This window comes from Opisthorchis viverrini, assembly GCF_000715545.1.
Source record: "Opisthorchis viverrini unplaced genomic scaffold opera_v5_1, whole genome shotgun sequence".
Taxonomy (NCBI): domain Eukaryota; kingdom Metazoa; phylum Platyhelminthes; class Trematoda; order Opisthorchiida; family Opisthorchiidae; genus Opisthorchis; species Opisthorchis viverrini.
Window position 1 is genome coordinate 9,500,453 of NW_008751657.1, and position 18,260 is coordinate 9,518,712.

The 18,260-nt window shown below is 46.0% G+C and overlaps 2 protein-coding genes across 2 annotated transcripts in view; one reads left to right on the top strand and one right to left on the bottom strand.

The window, feature by feature from the left end:
* T265_00168 (hypothetical protein) overlaps positions 1-13,200 on the top strand; it is a gene marked incomplete at both ends in the record, with an annotated part of 19,462 nt that extends 6,262 nt beyond the window's left edge. The window contains one exon of the mRNA XM_009163825.1: positions 10,988-13,200. Within this exon, the coding sequence (XP_009162089.1) occupies positions 10,988-13,019 (2,032 nt within the window). The remainder of the gene's footprint in view (positions 1-10,987) is intronic.
* A 946-nt stretch (positions 13,201-14,146) lies between these two features.
* T265_00170 (hypothetical protein) overlaps positions 14,147-18,260 on the bottom strand; it is a gene marked incomplete at both ends in the record, with an annotated part of 47,539 nt that continues 43,425 nt past the window's right edge. The window contains 5 exons of the mRNA XM_009163827.1: positions 14,147-14,582; positions 14,836-15,180; positions 15,684-15,918; positions 17,217-17,357; positions 17,452-17,606. Coding sequence (XP_009162091.1) covers positions 14,235-14,582; positions 14,836-15,180; positions 15,684-15,918; positions 17,217-17,357; positions 17,452-17,606 — 1,224 coding nt within the window. The remainder of the gene's footprint in view (positions 14,583-14,835; positions 15,181-15,683; positions 15,919-17,216; positions 17,358-17,451; positions 17,607-18,260) is intronic.

The window sequence follows — 18,260 nt, forward strand, 5'->3', positions numbered from 1 at the left end:
CATAAATCCAGCATTGTCAGTGGGCTGTCAAGTGTGGGGGGGGGGAGAGCTAGGCGTTGAAGGCAATAGCTTGGGTGCACGAACTCCATTGAGGGCGCGGGTGGGCCATGTCTAACCATCAAGGATAAAAATGGAGTGACAGTCTTGAATAAAGAACGCCTCGACCGCTGGGCCGAATACTTTGAACACTAGTTATCGTGACCACCAGTTGTCACTCATCTGGAGCCTACAGCTGACGTAGTATGTGGAGCCCCATACGGCCTCGGAGGTCTATGAATGCATATGTGCTCTCAAGCACCACCGAGATCCCGGTCCGGGTGACATCTCACTCGCGTTGTTCAAAGATAAGGGTGAAGTCTTCAGTCAGCGTTTGTCTGATCTGTTTAATTGCACTTTGGGGAAAGGAGACTGTCCCAGACAACCGGGGATAGTTGGTGATAGCACCTATTTTCAAAAACAAGAGGCTTGTAGTGAGTATGGTAACCACGGGATGGGGGGTCAGCTGACCCAGGTCATAACGAGACTGTTGGCGTCACATGTGTTCCGTCGCCTTATGGTGGCCCGTGGAACTCCTACTCGAGAACAGAATAAGGGATTTCGGCATACTGGAGGTTGCATTCACCAAAGCTTCACATTTGGTCAGGTGCTAGAATAACGCCATACGTACAAACGACACACAATTTTAGTGTCCCTGAATTTCCAAGATGCATTCGACTCGGTTGACTGGTTTCTTCTTGACACGTTTACCCATCAAGGAATACCCACGAAGTTTGTGAACATAATTTCTTTGTATTTTCAGACTTCCGGGCGTGTGATACTATACGGAGAGCTCTCCAAAAGCTTCCGTTCATAAAGTGTTTGTCAGGAGTACCCACTCTCGATTCCTATTTAATTTCTTGCCTGATGAGATAATGAAACGAGCGCTAGGGGGTCCTCAAAACTGTGATGTTCAAAAAACCCTTGACAAAACCTTTTTGATCGATGCAGACGACATCGTCCTCTTTGGATAGCTGGTGTTTTTGGATGAACTGACCAAGGACATCCTGTCCTTTGGCATGTGATTTGCACCCACATAGTGTGAGGTTATGCTTCTGATTATGTAGTCACTGAAGACGCCATTCATAATCGAAAGAGAAGCACATGAAGTTGTGGAGGATTTGAAAGTTATTAGTTCCGATTGTAGCGTGAAAGGTGAGGTCGATGCACAAATCTGCAGGGCTCGAGTCGCGCTCGCTAAGTTGAGACACCTATTGCATCAATACGGTGTATCCTTGAATCTCAAGGAACGTATGTGTCTGGCCACAGTACGAGCTGTTTTGTATGGCTGTGAGACTTGGCCTGTTGGGCCAGCGGAATTGGTACCGGCTCAGGTGTTTGACAACCGTTTTCTCAGAACCATAGCTCGTGTGGGTTGGTACCGGCTAATCCGTAACGGGGCGGTTATAAAGCGAGTTTCCGTTTGTGCAACGAGGAATGTGTCCAGTACCAGAAGCTGCGTCGGTTAGACCATGTGTTTCGCACGCTGAATCATCGTTTGCCGAAGAGTGTTGTTCACGTACCCAGTTCAGAGTGGCGGAAACAGAGATGGCCAGTCTTTGACCTGGTAGAGAGGTATGAGAGATCACGAAACGTTTGGGTGCTGTGGGTGCCGCTCGTCTTCCGGTATGAGGCCTTCATGATCATCCCCGGTGTATGTTTTGAGAGACTGCAACGTATGCTAATTGGTGTTAGTGACATTCTTATTTTCACTTTCTCGATTGATTGAATGAGTGTCCGAAGGTTTAGGAACTTCGAAATGATTGTGGCAGGCTCGCATCAAGTCACTTCTCTGCAAAATAAGGCAGCCAAGCATCGGTGTTTAACACTGACGTTGCACTCTTCATAGCGATGACGATGGTCAGTCCTCGGAGCTCGGAAGGTCCCGTTTATATTCTGGGTGGGGATGTAATGTCGTCTGAGATGATGAAAGGTATCAAAACGTCATGTGTTGCGTCCAGTGGGTGGTGTAATGGTGCATCAAAACTAATTTGGAATGTATTCAGGTTCACAGGAGAAGCGGCAACAATACTATCACAATCTTCGGGCAATTTGCCTTTTATTTGCACAGAGAGGAAGAAAGAGATCGCAAAAGCCGATCTTTTGTGTAAGGTATATAGCTACTGAACATTAACTATTTCTGATGACGGGGCCTTCCATCGATTGCGATCTGAAGTTTCACACTGCGGCTGCACCATTTTGAGTTGCTGTTCCAGAAGTGAGATCTGTATGTGGATGATTTTAGTGCTCCAGGGTTTGGTTCATAAGTGTTGCACGGCCTATTCGGGGTGCGGTCTCCAAAAGACATTGAGAATCCGCGAAAATACGGTTGTGATGTTTACCAAGAGCTCTCCGGGGCCGTCAAAAATGCAGATTTCCGGTAGTAGTAACTCTTGAGCTCTGGCGTAGGCTGGGCTACGTGCTACGCCACTCTGATCGTGACGGACTGCAGTTTTTGGTCACCCTGTGTGCACCTTGTAGCACCTGCTTAATAGCGGTAGCTCGTATTTGGACGTATTAGGTGGAATTTGGTAACTCTTGACTCTGGCGTAGGCTGGGCTACGTGCTACGCCACTCTGATCGTGACGGACTGCAGTTTTTGGTCACCCTGTGTGCACCTTGTAGCACCTGCTTAATAGCGGTAGCTCGTATTTGGACGTATTAGGTGGAATTTGGTTCACTATAGACCATCTGTGTAGGTGAAACTGCAACCAGAAAGCGCTAGAAGAAGCTAGAGTTCCACGGAGTTCCAACCCGATAGCAAATAAGAAAGGAGATGAGACTACTCGTGGTGCATCGTTGCTGAATGTATTAATACACGTGGTCCGTGCGCCGCTTATTGGGCTCTCTACCATCGAAATAAATTATCAGCTCAGGCATTTAAGATAGAGCGGTCCCGTCACTATCTAAGAGGAATCCTAGAAGTACCTGCAGAGGGTCCATTATATGTAATTCAGTATTAACTGGTTATATAAGGGTATAAGTCTGTTGGGTTTTTTTTGCCACAATCTGGGTCTACCGTAGCGAAAAAGGCCTTTCAGCGCTGTATTAGCCGCTTTGATGTGTCAGAGAACGTGCGCATGCGCGTGTCCGTTCGTCAACCCACCACCGATCTGACCTGTGACTGTAGTGGCTGATTGGATGCGTGTCCCATTGGTTGGCACGCCCGTGTGTCTATCCGTCAATACATCAGAGAACTATCTATGGGATATTCGTACATGTGACTCGGTTGTTTTGCCTACCCGTTACAAGGCGGACCTGTTTGGCCGCGTGTACTCAATACACCCGTGTCCTTACCTACGTGCTTTCTGACTTACTTTGAACTTACCACAGGTGCACAACTGCCACGCGGAGAAAAAAGTTTTTTGCTTCTCCTGAAGATAGACCTGGGACTAGTTCATAAGATCCAACATTGGTGGTACGTGGTAAAACGATGAGAAATTTTTGTAAGCCTTCAGAAGTGATTTGTCAAACTATCAGTAGTTGGTACTGAGTTCTACTGAGTTCTGATTACAACCACGAGTTTAGGTTGCCTCTTCAGAGCAAGCTGTATGGGTTACCTGGTGGCCTGAAATGCGTCTGCTAATTTCATTCAGGGCCGAGGTGCCCGTCATATATAGTTAAGTGTGGAAGTCAATGACAAGAATGTACAATACATGCCGTAATAGTGTCGTGAGTACGTAGGGGGCCCAAAATGGTTTTTGGACGCAAGTCACTGACTGTGACCTCAAAAAGTCCCAGTTCAACAACAACCCTGGTGGATTGTGGATATGAAATGATCATCTTTTGATCAACCAACAAGTCAACACCACAATCGATGGGATTTAGGGCTGAAGTGATGGCTTCTTGTCATTCCACACAATCACTCAGCGCCTACCCGAGACTATGCTTACGTCTGTCACAGATGCTGGGAGCTCCCGAACAGGTCAGGTTGATGGATACGTCGAAGTGGGTGCCCTCAACCCCTGGAAGACAGTGTATTCCAGACGACCAAGGTGTTTCACGATTTCCCTTGCCACCAGATTGTGACGAGCACATCGAACACCATGTGTGATCCAGCAAGACTCCAGCATATGTACGAAACTCCGGTTGACCACGGTCTTCACGATAAAGGATCGTCTGATCACCATTTCCACACCGGACGTTTCTAACCGTCGTCCTAATTAGGTTGCACCGAAGCTGGCTATCGCGGATGACTCCGGGGAAACAGGCTTTCTGGAAACGCGATCGATTCGAGAGAGGTAAAGCGACCAACTATTCCAAACCGCGTTCATCGCTGTTGTGCAGCTACCTTCTTAAGCAGCCACTAGTTTTTTCTTGGTGTTCATGAATGTACCCTGGACTCAAATCAGAGGGCCGAAATCCGGAATAACCTTACCAAATACAGAATCACTGACCACATTGCGTAATACTCCATACTCGGTAGACAGAAGCTTTACCAGACTGACCTCTGGCTAATCACTCAGCACCAACAAGCAGGTGGTTTAGTGCACCATTACCACTCTGTTTTGATGAATATAAGGTGCCTTTGCAACCGTCATCTCTTTCATTGGCTCATCAGTGCATGGTTAGTCGGCGCGCCTCATGTTTTCTTTTTTTCATGCCACTTCTGGTGCACATTAACGTTCACTAATAAGTAGAATCCATTTTGTGGCAGGGTCTTTTCTAGGCTTATCTACCGCTGAGACCAAATTATCAGTTCCTGGAAGGGAACTTGTGTTGAAATATTCTAATGAGCCAGAATGCTTGGACGAATATTTGAATGGTGGCAAACAAAATGAAGTGTTACATACAACGTCGGCCAGTGGCTTGGTAAAACTCCCTATTTTATTGCGATTGGCTCCTACGGAAAAATAAGCATATTCTACATAGTATCACTTGATACTTATCCGTGGTTGATTTCCCGTTCCACATCCAGTGCTTCCTGAAGGACAGCAAGAACAGTAGTTGCCAATGTCTTCATTAGCTATGCAACCTGTACTAGTTAGTTTTGGGATCTATACTCTCAACGTCTCAAATGTTGGGGCTCTTCCTTATTGTGCAATATAAACGTGAGAAACGCTGCGGGAAGCATGCTACACTTTTCGGTGCCATAGGTGTGACATCGCATCATCTTTTTATTCAACAAAAGCTTTCGCTGAATCAAACGGAAGTTTTTAATGCGTTCCATTTGTCCCTATGATTACCGGAAACAGATATCTTCCGCTTGATACGGAGACTTATGAGTAGTCTCCGATGATATAAGTTTGTTGATGGGTAGTAAAAGGAGCCTGGTGGTAATTCGAGTTCTATTGTTTACTATCATAAGAAAGCCTCAGTTGTCACCGAACCCATATACGATGTTGGTTGGTCTAAGAGCATTCTGTAGGAAATCACGTAAGCCAAGAAGCAAACTTACCGGAATAAGTATTTTAAGAGTTTTATGTAAAGGAAATGTTTTATGCGGGTTAACACAATTTTCCTTCCAGGTGATGTGAGTAAAAACGTACCAGCATAATCTATATTCACTAAATTCTCAGTTGCAGTACCTTCAAAATGAATGAGGAAGCCTTTAACTGCACAATGTTAGAATAAGGTAATTGTGAACTTTAGTCGTTTTTCTCAGCCTGCCACAATTCGTTTTATCTGGAAGTGAAATCTGCAATTAGATAAATTCGATAAAATTACCCTTCTACCATCGCATCTGCCTTATTACGACCACTTTGTCTAAGCACATCCATCCTCCATCCTGTCCTCCATTTTGACACTGGGCAAAGTGGTAGGTCGTAGCGTGCTTTGCACCTGTTCAACAGCAAGGCAATTGTGTATCCTTACAGCCGGTTGGGAAACGTCCGGAACCGATCGAGAAGTCACTGACTGAAATCATGTGTCCCAAACTGTCGTAGCCCTAACTCATCCACAGAGACCGATAAAAATTGTAAGCGATACAAAGTGTATCTTCACGCGAAGTGAATTAGAAGAAGGGAACCCTAGACTCACCTTGTACTCACGTGAGTTTTCCCTTAGTCTATCGGTCTTAAAACTTGTTGGCCCACAATAACGAATACCCAACACCGATTTGGCCTACTAATGGGAAGAGGTCTTGTTACTTGGTTCTCCTGTCTTAAAATTTGACCAGTCTGGTAACTTAATCATTCGGTTTGACGAAGGTTTTTTGTCACAAGCAAGACGTTAACCATTAGTTTATCTACCGAGTGTTTTCCGAACTCTTCCCTAGACGTTTCAAGCACATGCTTCCACTGTTTGAGCTGGCACCTAAGTACGTATCTGGTTCACCCTTTCCTATAGGTCACACCGGGATCTGTTTCGTTTTTGAAACTAAGTAATTCACGTCTTCTAATGATCAGTAGGACTGCTTTTTCCCCAGTACCAATGCAACAAAACCACATAATCAGGCGTTCTTTATACTTTCCGGGCCATCGTTTCACGCAACAGGACTTGTGGCTGATAGAAAACAAACTACCTTGCTCAGGTCCAAGGCACCTGGTTTTCCGTTGTATTGAAAACGTAATAATTGATAACCAGCTTCTTGACCGCTAGTATGCACGGATCGAGAAGTTTGTGAATGTAATACGCCGTGTGTGTTCATATATTTACTGGGAGGCGAGATTGTACAAGAATCTTCCTTACAAGCAGTGGTGTCTGGCAAAGGTATTCACTCCCTTTTTGCTTGACTTCGTCGTTGATGAGGTAATGGGGCGAATTCTGGAAGATCTAAAGCCCCGGAGTTTAGATCTATGAGCTCGATATGGCTCAGTGGTTATAGCCATGGATTTACTGATAGGAAAGTCCCTGGTTCGAACCCAACTTCCGCATCCCGACTGTCCCTGTCTAGGCTTTGGCAACTGGCCAGTAGCTCAGGCTTCGTACTTCCAGAAGGATGTTACAACTGAACTACTTTTGTTATGATATATTATTATTATTATTATCGTTAGACCTCGAAGAGCGAGGAACCCGTCGACCTGGGCTATGTAGGTGACATTGTTTTCATTTTTGAAAAAGATCAGGAGACATTCTAGAGAGACTGATCAAGTTCATTCAGTTCTTAGGTGGGTGCTTCGATGAGTGACATTGGAAGTTCTGAGACACTGTGCATTATCTTGGAATTTCCATAATAATACTCATTAATCGTTCAGCTAAGACACCGATTGGATGTTGGGGCTGAATGATGGACATTTTTTATTTTATTACCAGGAGTACGATGGCACCTTGAGGACAGGCTGTGATATACCGTAGCAGGTTCCGGGTGCAATGTCTAGTATTCTGTCGCCGTCCCAGGATCCCACTGAGTAGCAGATGGCCATGAGAATTGTTGCCCAAAATTCTGGACCCAGCGTTCAAGTTTTTTTTACACACTTTGGTTTTCGATGTTTTTGCTCACAAACGGTTTTTGGGGCCGGTCAGAAGTATCATTCGAGCATTACTGGCCTCTTCCATTACCTTAGGTTTTCGTGTCCATCAGGATTCACGGTCAGTTCGCACGATGGGTTTCACCTGTCGATCTGAATTATGTTTGGGACCGGTGGGGACTTTTCTCTGAGATTCCAGGAGTGCCAATTTTCTCTGTGGTATCTAGTGTTTGAGCGGACCTGGTAGCGCCGCGCCACAGGTAGGACTAACGGCGCTGGACAAAGACGTGGCGATCTTATCCCAGACGGTGAAGCAGTTGTGGGGGTCCTGATAAAATCGTTTGATTTCGGAATTTTCCAGCCTCTTACTTGTTGGGCCTTTTGCCCGCTATTTAAAGCAGAAACTGCGGTCGAGACCGACGCAAGATGAAAAGGGTCTTCAGTCTTTTCGGAGAGAGTTATTCATGGTGGGGAAAGAATGAGTAGATGTAAGCGAAATAAGAGAGGAGTCAGCAGTTGCTTGTTCTCGGTTGCTCGCCCTGTTGTATGCAGCAAGTAAGTTGACCCGGCTGATGACACCAGGCGACGTTCAATCTTGCATGACAGTGTTGTTAGTCGTAAGACTCATACTTGTACGTGAGCTACGAAATTACCAAGGCCACCAAACCTAGGGGGACGACTAGGGTCCTGGATCAAAGTGTTTGACCCAAAAGCCTCATCCCAAAGCAGCGGTAATTGGTGTACAAACCGAGTGCATGACCATTTTTGAAGACCGAGTCACCACACGTTCTAACCTTCGCCCTGGAGGGCCACGGGTCTGTGTTGATCAGATGGCCCAAGTGGTTAGAGCGCGAATTTACTGACCGGAAGGTTCGTGGTTCGAATCCGACCTCCGCCACTCGACTTCCCTGTCTAGGCTTGGGCAACCTGACAGTATCCCAGCCCTCGTGCTTCCTTCGGGTGGCATGGCAGCTAGGCACCGGAAGGGTGCTACAGCTGAACGCTGATCAGACTCCTGACTAACCAAGTATAAGAGACCGCGAGTATCACACTGACACCCCCAGTATACCTCAACGGGTCACAGGGGCACAATCCGTCACACTGCGATAAAGTCCAGTGTTTCTTTGATGGGTTGACGACTGGTGTCTCAGAAATAGGGCCGGAATCGGCAGAGGCCATCTAATTCGGGAATGTGATCAGGAGACATGTCTTTAATAAAATGCAACATATTTCACTAAAAGAATGTATCCGGTATTGCAAACTAACCTGGGTCCTGTGTTACTCATTTCTGGTTGCCGGTGACTACGAAGAGCTTTACTTTTTATGTCCGTTCAGAGTGGTTGAAACCTAAAGGTGGGGTCCATGTGCCATTACCTGTTCTTCGCTGGAGACAGCGATGTGATGACATGACTTTCGGAGACTCTTCTTGCTTAATGGGGAACCCGGTTCCAAAAAACCTGTCAGTCACACTCAATGGGTGTGATGGTCTGCTCGTACGCGGTCGAGGCACAAATTAATCCGTCCATCTACGATAACCTGACGGATGGTACAGCGTTGAACATATCACATATCTGCCGTGCTGATCCTCCTGAGTATCGATTGGGCTGTTGACTTAGTTGCTTTCTGGGACGGTCTGTGAGGGACCTCAATACCTATACCTCAACATCGCGCGGCCGCTATACCCATGCCGCTGTGCTCAATTCAGAGTTACCGATCAAATTCCACTTTCTTTCGAAGCCCCGATTAGGCTTAAGATACGGATATCCATCATCATTCTTGCTGGCTGAATTGCTGGACTCCTTCAGTGATATTTTCAAACTGCAACCCAGCCCCAAACCTAAGCAACCACGCGATTTCTATCTGGCGCTTCCACCTCAGTCACCTCAAGTGCACGGTGATGCTGGAGGATCTCGGCCTACAACTCAGTCTTGATGGTTCGTGAAGGCCATCAGAGTTTTTACTAATTTAGGATGCCGTTTCACGACAAGCACTGTTGTCGACACGCATTCGGCCCGAGGAGACCGCGCGGAATTCTGACCAGACCCTAACGCTGTTCGGTCAAGCACCTCAGATGCCTGTCCATAGTCTCCGCAGGCACGTGCTTTTCACTAAACCAAAAGCTACTTTTAACCTAGTGTATAATTATGAGAACGTTTAGAGTCCGACCTACAGGTTTCGGTGCATCCCGTCTTCCGGGTTTCGGTCCAAAGGGTGACAGCAATGTTTGGGTAATATCGCTTTCCGACAGTCGAACCCAGTAATGCACATGATGTGACTTTTATACTGACTTTTCACTAGTTTTTTTTAAGACAACCATCTTTGTTTCATCCGTTTCACAATGTATATGCACTTTACTTTTCTACAAGAAGTTTGCCCGAGCCATAATGTGGCACTGCATTTAAACCTCCGGTGTCAGTGTAGGCCCGAATGTGATTTTCGGACTTGTTGCCTAAACATGAAATATCGGGCGCTGACACCTGCTTCTGTCACCGAGACGCCGACTTCATTATTTGGTTTCTCCAAGTTTCAACTTACGACAATACCATTGTGGTGCCGTACACATTCCATGCAATCACCTATTTGTCTTTTTGAGTATAGGGGGTACAACAGGAGTACGGCCAGTCGTCCAGTTTCCTAAATCAGACAGAGGAGCATGGGTGGGGGCAACGCGCCTAAATAACTTCCCAGCATTTTCAGTTACACGCTTTCTGTTCTTGATGAGCCTGGTTATTTATGCTGATTCACTTAGCCAGGAGCCTCTAAAACGAAGCCCTGCTCCCATCGTGCAGTTCTTTTCAGGTAAATTGAAAGTTGCAGGGCTCCGAGCTGGTGTTACTGTCAATGATGGTTATCAGTTCACCTCTGGCACTGCAAGGAATCAACTTGTTGACTTTGAGGCTCGTCTGAGGCCTGTTCAACCAAACAACGAGGTTGTGTTTTCATTTTTCTCCTCCCTACAGGATATCTGAGTAATGTTGCCGTTATTCAACTATAGACGGTATAACTTGGTCCCGATCGCCAAAATTTCGTTCGCCAAGAGAACAACGGCAGGACTTATGTATGCGACAGCTTTCACACGGTAGTTTTTGACCGTAAACTGTCGTCACGCTGGTGCCATGACCCATTAAGGTTGACCGATTAGTGTTTTCGCCTTTCGCCGGTGCACAAAGGCCTATACAACTACCTACGTTTTATGTGATCACGGGATACAGTTTTCGTATACCATGTTAGTGAGTGAGTGAACTTCACTCCAAACCGCAGTCTCAGATAGTCTCTCAGATTAGTTTTTGAGCCTTATGTGTGTAATGCTTGACCAGGTCATATCAGGCATTCATTTCATAGTTCTTTTTTCGTATGTTCGACCGTTCGTCCTATCTATTCTTGACCTACTAAATACAGACCATACTCCTTGATTTGATGTGTCAGTTAGACAAATAAGTAAACATACGTGAGAATCCAGGACAAAATATGTCCTTCCATCAAACGACATTAGGGCTAAATCGATTCATGCTTGGTGCTGCTTCTGAACAGAACCACTTGTTGCTGTTTTGATTTCCACGTTTCGTTTGACCTGATTACCCCTTTTTTTCTAACCCTCACAGCAAATATGCGGAGGCTCTGGCGGACTCTTCACGACGATCGTTTACTAACCCACTTGGTGGAGTTGATCCTGTACTTGCAGCTGCCGCTGCCGCTGCAGTCATGAATGCTGGTCTCATTCCTCAAGCAGGTGCTGGCGGGCTGGCAAATTTCAGCTCTGGCGGAAATTCTTCTAATTCCGCTGCGGCTGTCGCGGCAGTTGCAGCTGCAGCGATGAATGCCGCAGCAATGGCTGCAGCTTTGGGCGTGGGCAACACATCTAGCAAACAAGCATCTCAACCAAGGAAACCTTCCAATGCACCGCGTCTTTCTAACCGTCGTTCGGTAGAGTCCTCCAACGTAAGCGGTGCGCGCACAAAGCGTTTTGCAAACAGCCGTAATTCTCGTGACTTACATTCTATCTCGGAAAGAGAGAGGGACGCCTCTCCAAATCAGGGGCGCTTCCCTCACCATCTAGATCATCGTAACCCCGAGGATGATCCCACTGCTACCAGAACCCTGTTTGTCGGTAACCTGATGCCGGAGATTACAGAGGAAGACTTACGCAGTCTGTTTGAAAGGTACGGTTTTATCGAGGATATCGATATCAAACGCCGTGACCCAGGTTCCGGCATTAACGCGTACGCGTTTATCCGTTACGTTAACTTGGATATGGCTCATCGAGCAAAGGTGGATATGTCTGGTCAGTTGATTGGTCAGTTCACATGCAAAATCGGTTATGGAAAGGTGGTACCCACTCGTTGCCTGTGGATAGGTGGATTAGGACCATGGATCACCTACCCCGAGTTTGCAAACTTACTGGAAGAATTTGGACCAACAGAGAAAATTATATGGCCATCTGGAAAAAACTACGCGCATGTGCTTTTTCACAGCGTCGAGTTAGCAATTACTGCTGCTGATGCACTTCGTGGATATCCTCTCGGTGGTGTTGCTAGAAGAATACGTGTTGATTTTACAGACGAGGCTCATATGATCCGGGATCCATTGAAACGCCGTCGCCTAAATGACTCTGCTTCACTGATAGACGTTGGTCCTCTGGGACACAGGGGTCAATTTCACTCCCGAATGGATAGAGAGGATGATCCTAGACCCGTTGAGCGTAGTCGAGGTAAACGTGAATACACTGCTGACAGTGATGAAGTCCGAGACAAGTCTGCTCTCTTTTCTTCACTCGTGAAAGCCGATTCGTTAAAGAAAACCGCGCGATCCAGCCGTGATTTGTTGGTTGCAAAACGCAGAGCTCGTGCTACGACTCCCGATGAAGATTCAGAGCGTCCAATTAACTCAAAAGCTCCCAGATCCCCTAGGCATTCTCATTTAGATCGTTTGACTCTTTCAAGTAAACCCGTGTCTCCACAAACTGCCACAAACATAGAGCAGCTTGCTTCCTGCCTTCAAACTGCTTGGGATGGAGTATTTTTCCTCAAATCGAGTAGTTTTCCATGCCGAATGCACATACTTCGTGGCGATAAGAGTCTGGTTGACCAGTTCATGTCCTCCCGAGCTCAGTCATTTTCCAAAAGGGATTCGAGTTTGTCTCACTCAGGAAACTCAGCAGCAATCTTCCCTGGGATGTCTGGCAGCACTTCTGGTGGTAATGAAAAATCAGCCAACGAATCTGGTGCTTCAGTGTGTTTGCGCATTACGCAGCGCATGAAATTAGATCCAGTCAAATTGGAGGATGTAAACCAGCGAATCAACACGGCCGGAAATTCGGGATTCTGTGTATTGTTGGCTGTCCCTTCACCGGGTTCTACTCCCACTGACCCGACGGATAAACAACCCCAACGCCCACTTCGCAACCTGATATCCTACCTGCGCACGAAAGATTCCGCCGGTGTTGTTTTACTAAACCCGCTATGCGTCGGTCCGGGTAGTAATGATCCACAGTCGGTGACTGGGGTCCTCCACGCATTTCCACCCTGTGATTTCGCATTTGAGTTGCTCAAGGAGCGTGCAGTTTGTCTGCAGAAGGAGTACACCAGAGATGATCATCTTGTTGTTCTCCTAATTCGCAGCACTGGCACAATGTGATTTCATCGGCGGACTATTAGTATCATCATTCTCATTCCAGTTATCGTTTTCACTTACCGTCGTGTTTGTCCAATATCGATAACCCATTTTTGAACCTGACTCTCATTATCTGAGCATTTACTTGACACTACTTCGTGCGCCTATTGAAGTGAAATACGATAGAACCATATCTCAATTGATCACTTTTATGATCCTTTGGAACCTACACCTTGTGGGAAGTCGGACGGTCTAAGCATGTTGATGTGCTGCATCACTTAGCTGGGCCATGTGTAGCGTGTATGCTTTTAACCAAGGGGGAGATGAAAACATGAAGTACTTGGACGTTTGGCGAATTTGTTTCGTTACACATTCGGTAAGGAAATATTTAGACTTGACAGAACTGGTGCTATATAGTTGTTTTGTTCCTAACAAGAAACTTCGAATTCTGTCTCAAGCTGCGTGCGTAGCACTTCGAATGGATTCAAAATCCAATGAAGGTTATCGGTTTGCTCCTCCACACACCCGAGAATTCGATTGGGTGTAGTAAAAATGGTGGGCGCTGCAAGAGATCCCTGAGTGTCCTTAAAATGTACGAAATTGTGAAGACTATACGAGGAGGAATCGGGTAGTAAAGATAATCAGGTGTCGCCATCAATCGGAAGGCGAAATATTTTTCAGCGCAATCGGTTTGAAAACAGATAACGTCAGCCGATCACCGGTTTGTCAACTGGTGCTGGTTGTGTAGTCCGGCTTCAACTTCAGAAAATGGTGTATGCGCGCGAAAGGCTTGACCACGATCTTAAAAGCCCAGTTTTGGGCCTTCGGAGAGTTCTTAATGGCCTTATAAACAGTGTCTTGTCAAGAAGTAGTGTAACCTCGCACGATATTCTGGATGCAGTTTGCTGCACCTCCCTAGGTGCATGCCATGACAAACCAATAGTGAATGAGTGGTTTTACTCGAGAATTGTGATAACGCTTTTATTCATCGTCCTTTCCCAGACTAGAACCAACGAACTCGCCCCGTATACGACTGTGACCTGAACGATAGCCTGATTTGTTACCATACCGAAAACCCGTGACAGGATCCATATATCGATAACCGGTGCATAAGCCGGGTGTTCTAAATTTAAAGGATACCAATTTGACCGCCATTAAGAAAGAACAAAATGATGTAGCTGGATAGCATTATTGTAATTAGATCAAAAGCAGTGTTTCCAATCAATTGCAAAAAGTTTTTCAAACACATCTTGTTTGAGTGTAATACAGAGAATAATAGATTCCATTCATCTGGGCCAACTCGGCTGGCTTGCCTGCTTCTACCTTAACTCCATCAGCTAAAACCACTGCCAAGTCTGCTCCTTCGATCGCTGATAACCGATGGGCACTTAGGAACATCGTTCTGTCCGTTGCGAATTCGTTCAGGACATTTAGGATCTTTTTCTCTGTTGGGGGATCCAGCGCTGAGGTCGCCTCGTCAAGTAGCAGCACATTTGGACGGTGGATAAACATACGAGCAATGGCGATTCGTTGCTTCTGCCCGGTAGACAATTCGCGTCCATGTTGTCCACATGGTGTATCGTATCCCTATGGGAAGCAGCAATAACATAATCGATAAGTAAACGCGAATGCTATCAACAATGATGGGACCAATCAGTTGGATAAAAGTAACTGGGTAGAGGAATAATGCTAAAACTTGGTAGCAAGATGAGGATTCTGATAAAGAGGCCATTTTGATAGCAAAAGGTGACTGATCAAAGTGGGCTTAAATCCAAAGTTCAATTCCACAGTAGCGTCGTTAGACAGGATCAACGAAGCTTAAAGTATGTCTAAAACTTACATGGGGTAAACTTGCAATAAAGTCGTGGATCTGCGCATGGGAGGCCGCTTCGGTTATTTCACTCATTGTTACGTCCCGTGAGTTGTCTCCGTATGCAATATTCTCACGAATGGTGAGATCGAATAAATGTGGTTCTTGATCGACAATGCCTATCTGCTGTCTCAGCCAAGTGGGAGAAACAGTTTCTATGCGATAACTGCCCACAAATATGCCACAACCATCTGTCCGCGGTGCCGGTGTGCAGTCGTAGAGTCGCTGCAACAGCTTGAAAACGGTGGATTTTCCGCACCCAGAGTGCCCGACTAGGGCAACTGTTTGACCAGGACCGATCGTCTGTGTGAATGACTGCGAAAAGGGCAATCGAAAATAATCACAAAGGGATAGGAAACACCTGGGTAAACTAGCGCACGTCTATGTGAGTAGCTACTCACTATAAATGATGTTGAAACACTACTGTAGTGCTCTCAAACTGCATGGGTTCTTACTTGAATTCGAACTAAGCAACCGAAACTCATTCAGTGCGAGTATACAGATACGTATGATGTCTTTACCAGAAATATGCAGCATGTCAGTTCGGGGAAGATTGATGGTATGGAAAGCGCCCATTCCATTGGAAAATACATTTTAAACAAAAACGTAAGAGCTTGGGTCGAACATAGTATCAAATGCCAGCTGGTTTAAGCCTTGGGTTTGAAGCAGAGGTGTACGACAGGTCATCGGTGGCTCAGACACGGAAGCTGATGACAATCTCGACTGTGAGGTATGCAATTTATATTACTGCTGACACGACATTTCAGGAGAACTAAGTAAACAGTCAGACAGAGGCATTCAGAATACATGCAACTCACATTGAGGACTTTAGACGCTGGACGGGAAGCGTAGCTGAAAGAAACCTTGTTGAAAACGATTGGTACCTCGTTCAGCGCTGACGTAGGTGTCATGCCTTCGGAAACAGGGATCCGTGGCTCTCTGTCCAATATTTGGAAAATTCGAGTGGAGGCGCGGGCAGCGTTACGTAAATCCGTCCCTAGGTGAGACGATCGTCCTAGGGCTTGCGCGGCGAAACTGATGGCGGCAAATACCCTGCGGATCCATAATGGATGATTAATTAGGTACGCAAATGAAAGTACCTGGAACATTACACAAGTAATGGGATTTGTGTACTATCGTGCCCAAAACATGAGTCTGCCAGCAATAATTACAGATACGGCAAATGCATGCGGGTTTCTGAAGGAGCCACTGTCAAGTGGGCTGAAGGAAGACTTTCAGAATTCACGTGAGAATTCTGTCGAACGAAATCCCACTAACAAATTCATGTCAAAACTAGCCTAAGCTATTTCGGATGCCTTGCAACTAACTTTGACACGTAGCTCGGCGTAGCGAAAGAAACACGCCCACAAGGGGTGCTCTGCAATGATAATTTCCAATAAAGTATCTTGCTATCCAAGTGCTTACTTGCTGCCATTACGCTATATTTCATTAACTGATGTAAACGAATTCAGCTAGTGGGTGTTTGTCCCTTGTGTCAGGCGAAGAAATGACAAAGGTAAAATTCGGAACTGATGACGCAGGTAGGATATACATTCAGATAGCTTGTGCACTGCAGCTAATAAAACTGAACCACTAAAACGCTGAGGAAGATGCACCGTTCAGTCTCAATGTATAGATGTCTCAGTTCTGGTGAAGAAAACAGTACCGGACATTTTTCCGCTGATCTCTACACACACAGTGCATGTGTACACAATGCGCCAACAGCAGTAGAAGCAGCCGAATGACGCATGGCTGAAACTAAAAAATATCGGAGGAGCGAACGTCACGAAATGCTTTTTGATGGCCAGTATCCGTTTACAAGTTAAACTGTCGAAGCGAACTAAATCGTACGTCCACGACAACAGAGAAGTTTGAGCTGATTTATATCTAGTGTATGAAAGCCGTCAAACGTGATGCGAATCTGGGGAATGAAAGTGAAGAGGCATCGGGGCTATTCCCCTACGTGATGTTGTCTGACTCGAAAGGTCCATTCTAATAGGGGATAACTGATACAAAGAGTCAAACGATTGCTTTGTGGATACCGCGGGAGGCTGTCTCCTTCATTGCCTCATTAAAACACTGAAAAATTCTCATCCACTGGTTTCCCTTGTTAAGATAATAGGGCAAGCCAATTGCCAAGCTCGGTGAACAGATCAACAGCCACCTGATCAACAACCAACAATAGGACTTGTATCAACCCCACTCAAACCCTTAGTCCTAGATGCGTGTGGAGATGTTACTCACGGCCCACCTGCGTGCCTGCTAGGATAAGCTCGCTGGGATCGAACACTGCGAAAATGTATGATGTTATTGTACCATACAGACCAGACCTGAACAGTGAGTTGTCTTACCTGAATATAGAAACTAATGCAATTTCACCATGAGACATCAGGTAGGCCCCAAAAGAGAATGCAGCAGCGTACGAACAAATTGGCAAGGACTGGGCCAGAGCGTATACCACACCAAAACCAAAAGATTCACGTTCTCGAGATCTGGAAATAAAAGCGAAAAAGGGATTGCTGTCCACCGACGCTGGAATAACAAGCAGTTGGGGAAAATCAAACAAGCCAGACCGACGTTATGTACCTTAGTTCGGGATGCAGGTAAGCGGAATAGCATTCATAGAAGTAGGCTTCCAAACCAAAAGCTGCAACCGTCCTGTTCGCTGAGAGAGCTTCGTATGCCACCTGAGTAGCAGAAGTCTTGGAATCCGAATCCGGTGACCTCCTCAGTTGCCTAGTCTGGTGTTTTCGAAGAAATACGGAATAAAGCACGATTAGACATGTACTGACTTAGTTGAAGATCCCGTCTAACATCCACGCCTGCACAATAAGCACAGCTATTAAATCTGTTCTACAAGGGAATTAATAAGAGTTTCAGGAAAGCTTAACTAACTGACACATTTTGCTTCTCCAAAGACTGAACTGCTAGATGCAAATCGGTCAGGTGAACAATTCACATCGTGAATGTAAGATCCACTCCACCGTAGACATTTGTGCAGCTGGTAAATTTGGTTCACATGGTATTTTTTTCTAAAATGGTTGTCTATTCGATATCAGTAAGTGAAGGACCGTAGTGGTTGATGAACAGATGTCGGACAGGCACCGCAGATAATCGATAAATTATCCATCATCTTTTTTGTGGAGATTTCGTCCTGTAAGTGAAGCCAATCTATGCTGAAAAGCCGAGAAGCACTGTACAGCTGTTTCATCCTTATTGGGAATCATCAGCAGTGCGCATCTCACGAAACTCAGAAGAGTCTCGAACCCTCGACCTTCCGGCTAGTAGTTTGAACACTTGACCGTTCGGCCACGAGGGGCTGAACAGCAGTGTGAATAACTCGCACTTAGACAGGATATGACGCCGCTCGTCCTTCAATCACGGGATCCACATCA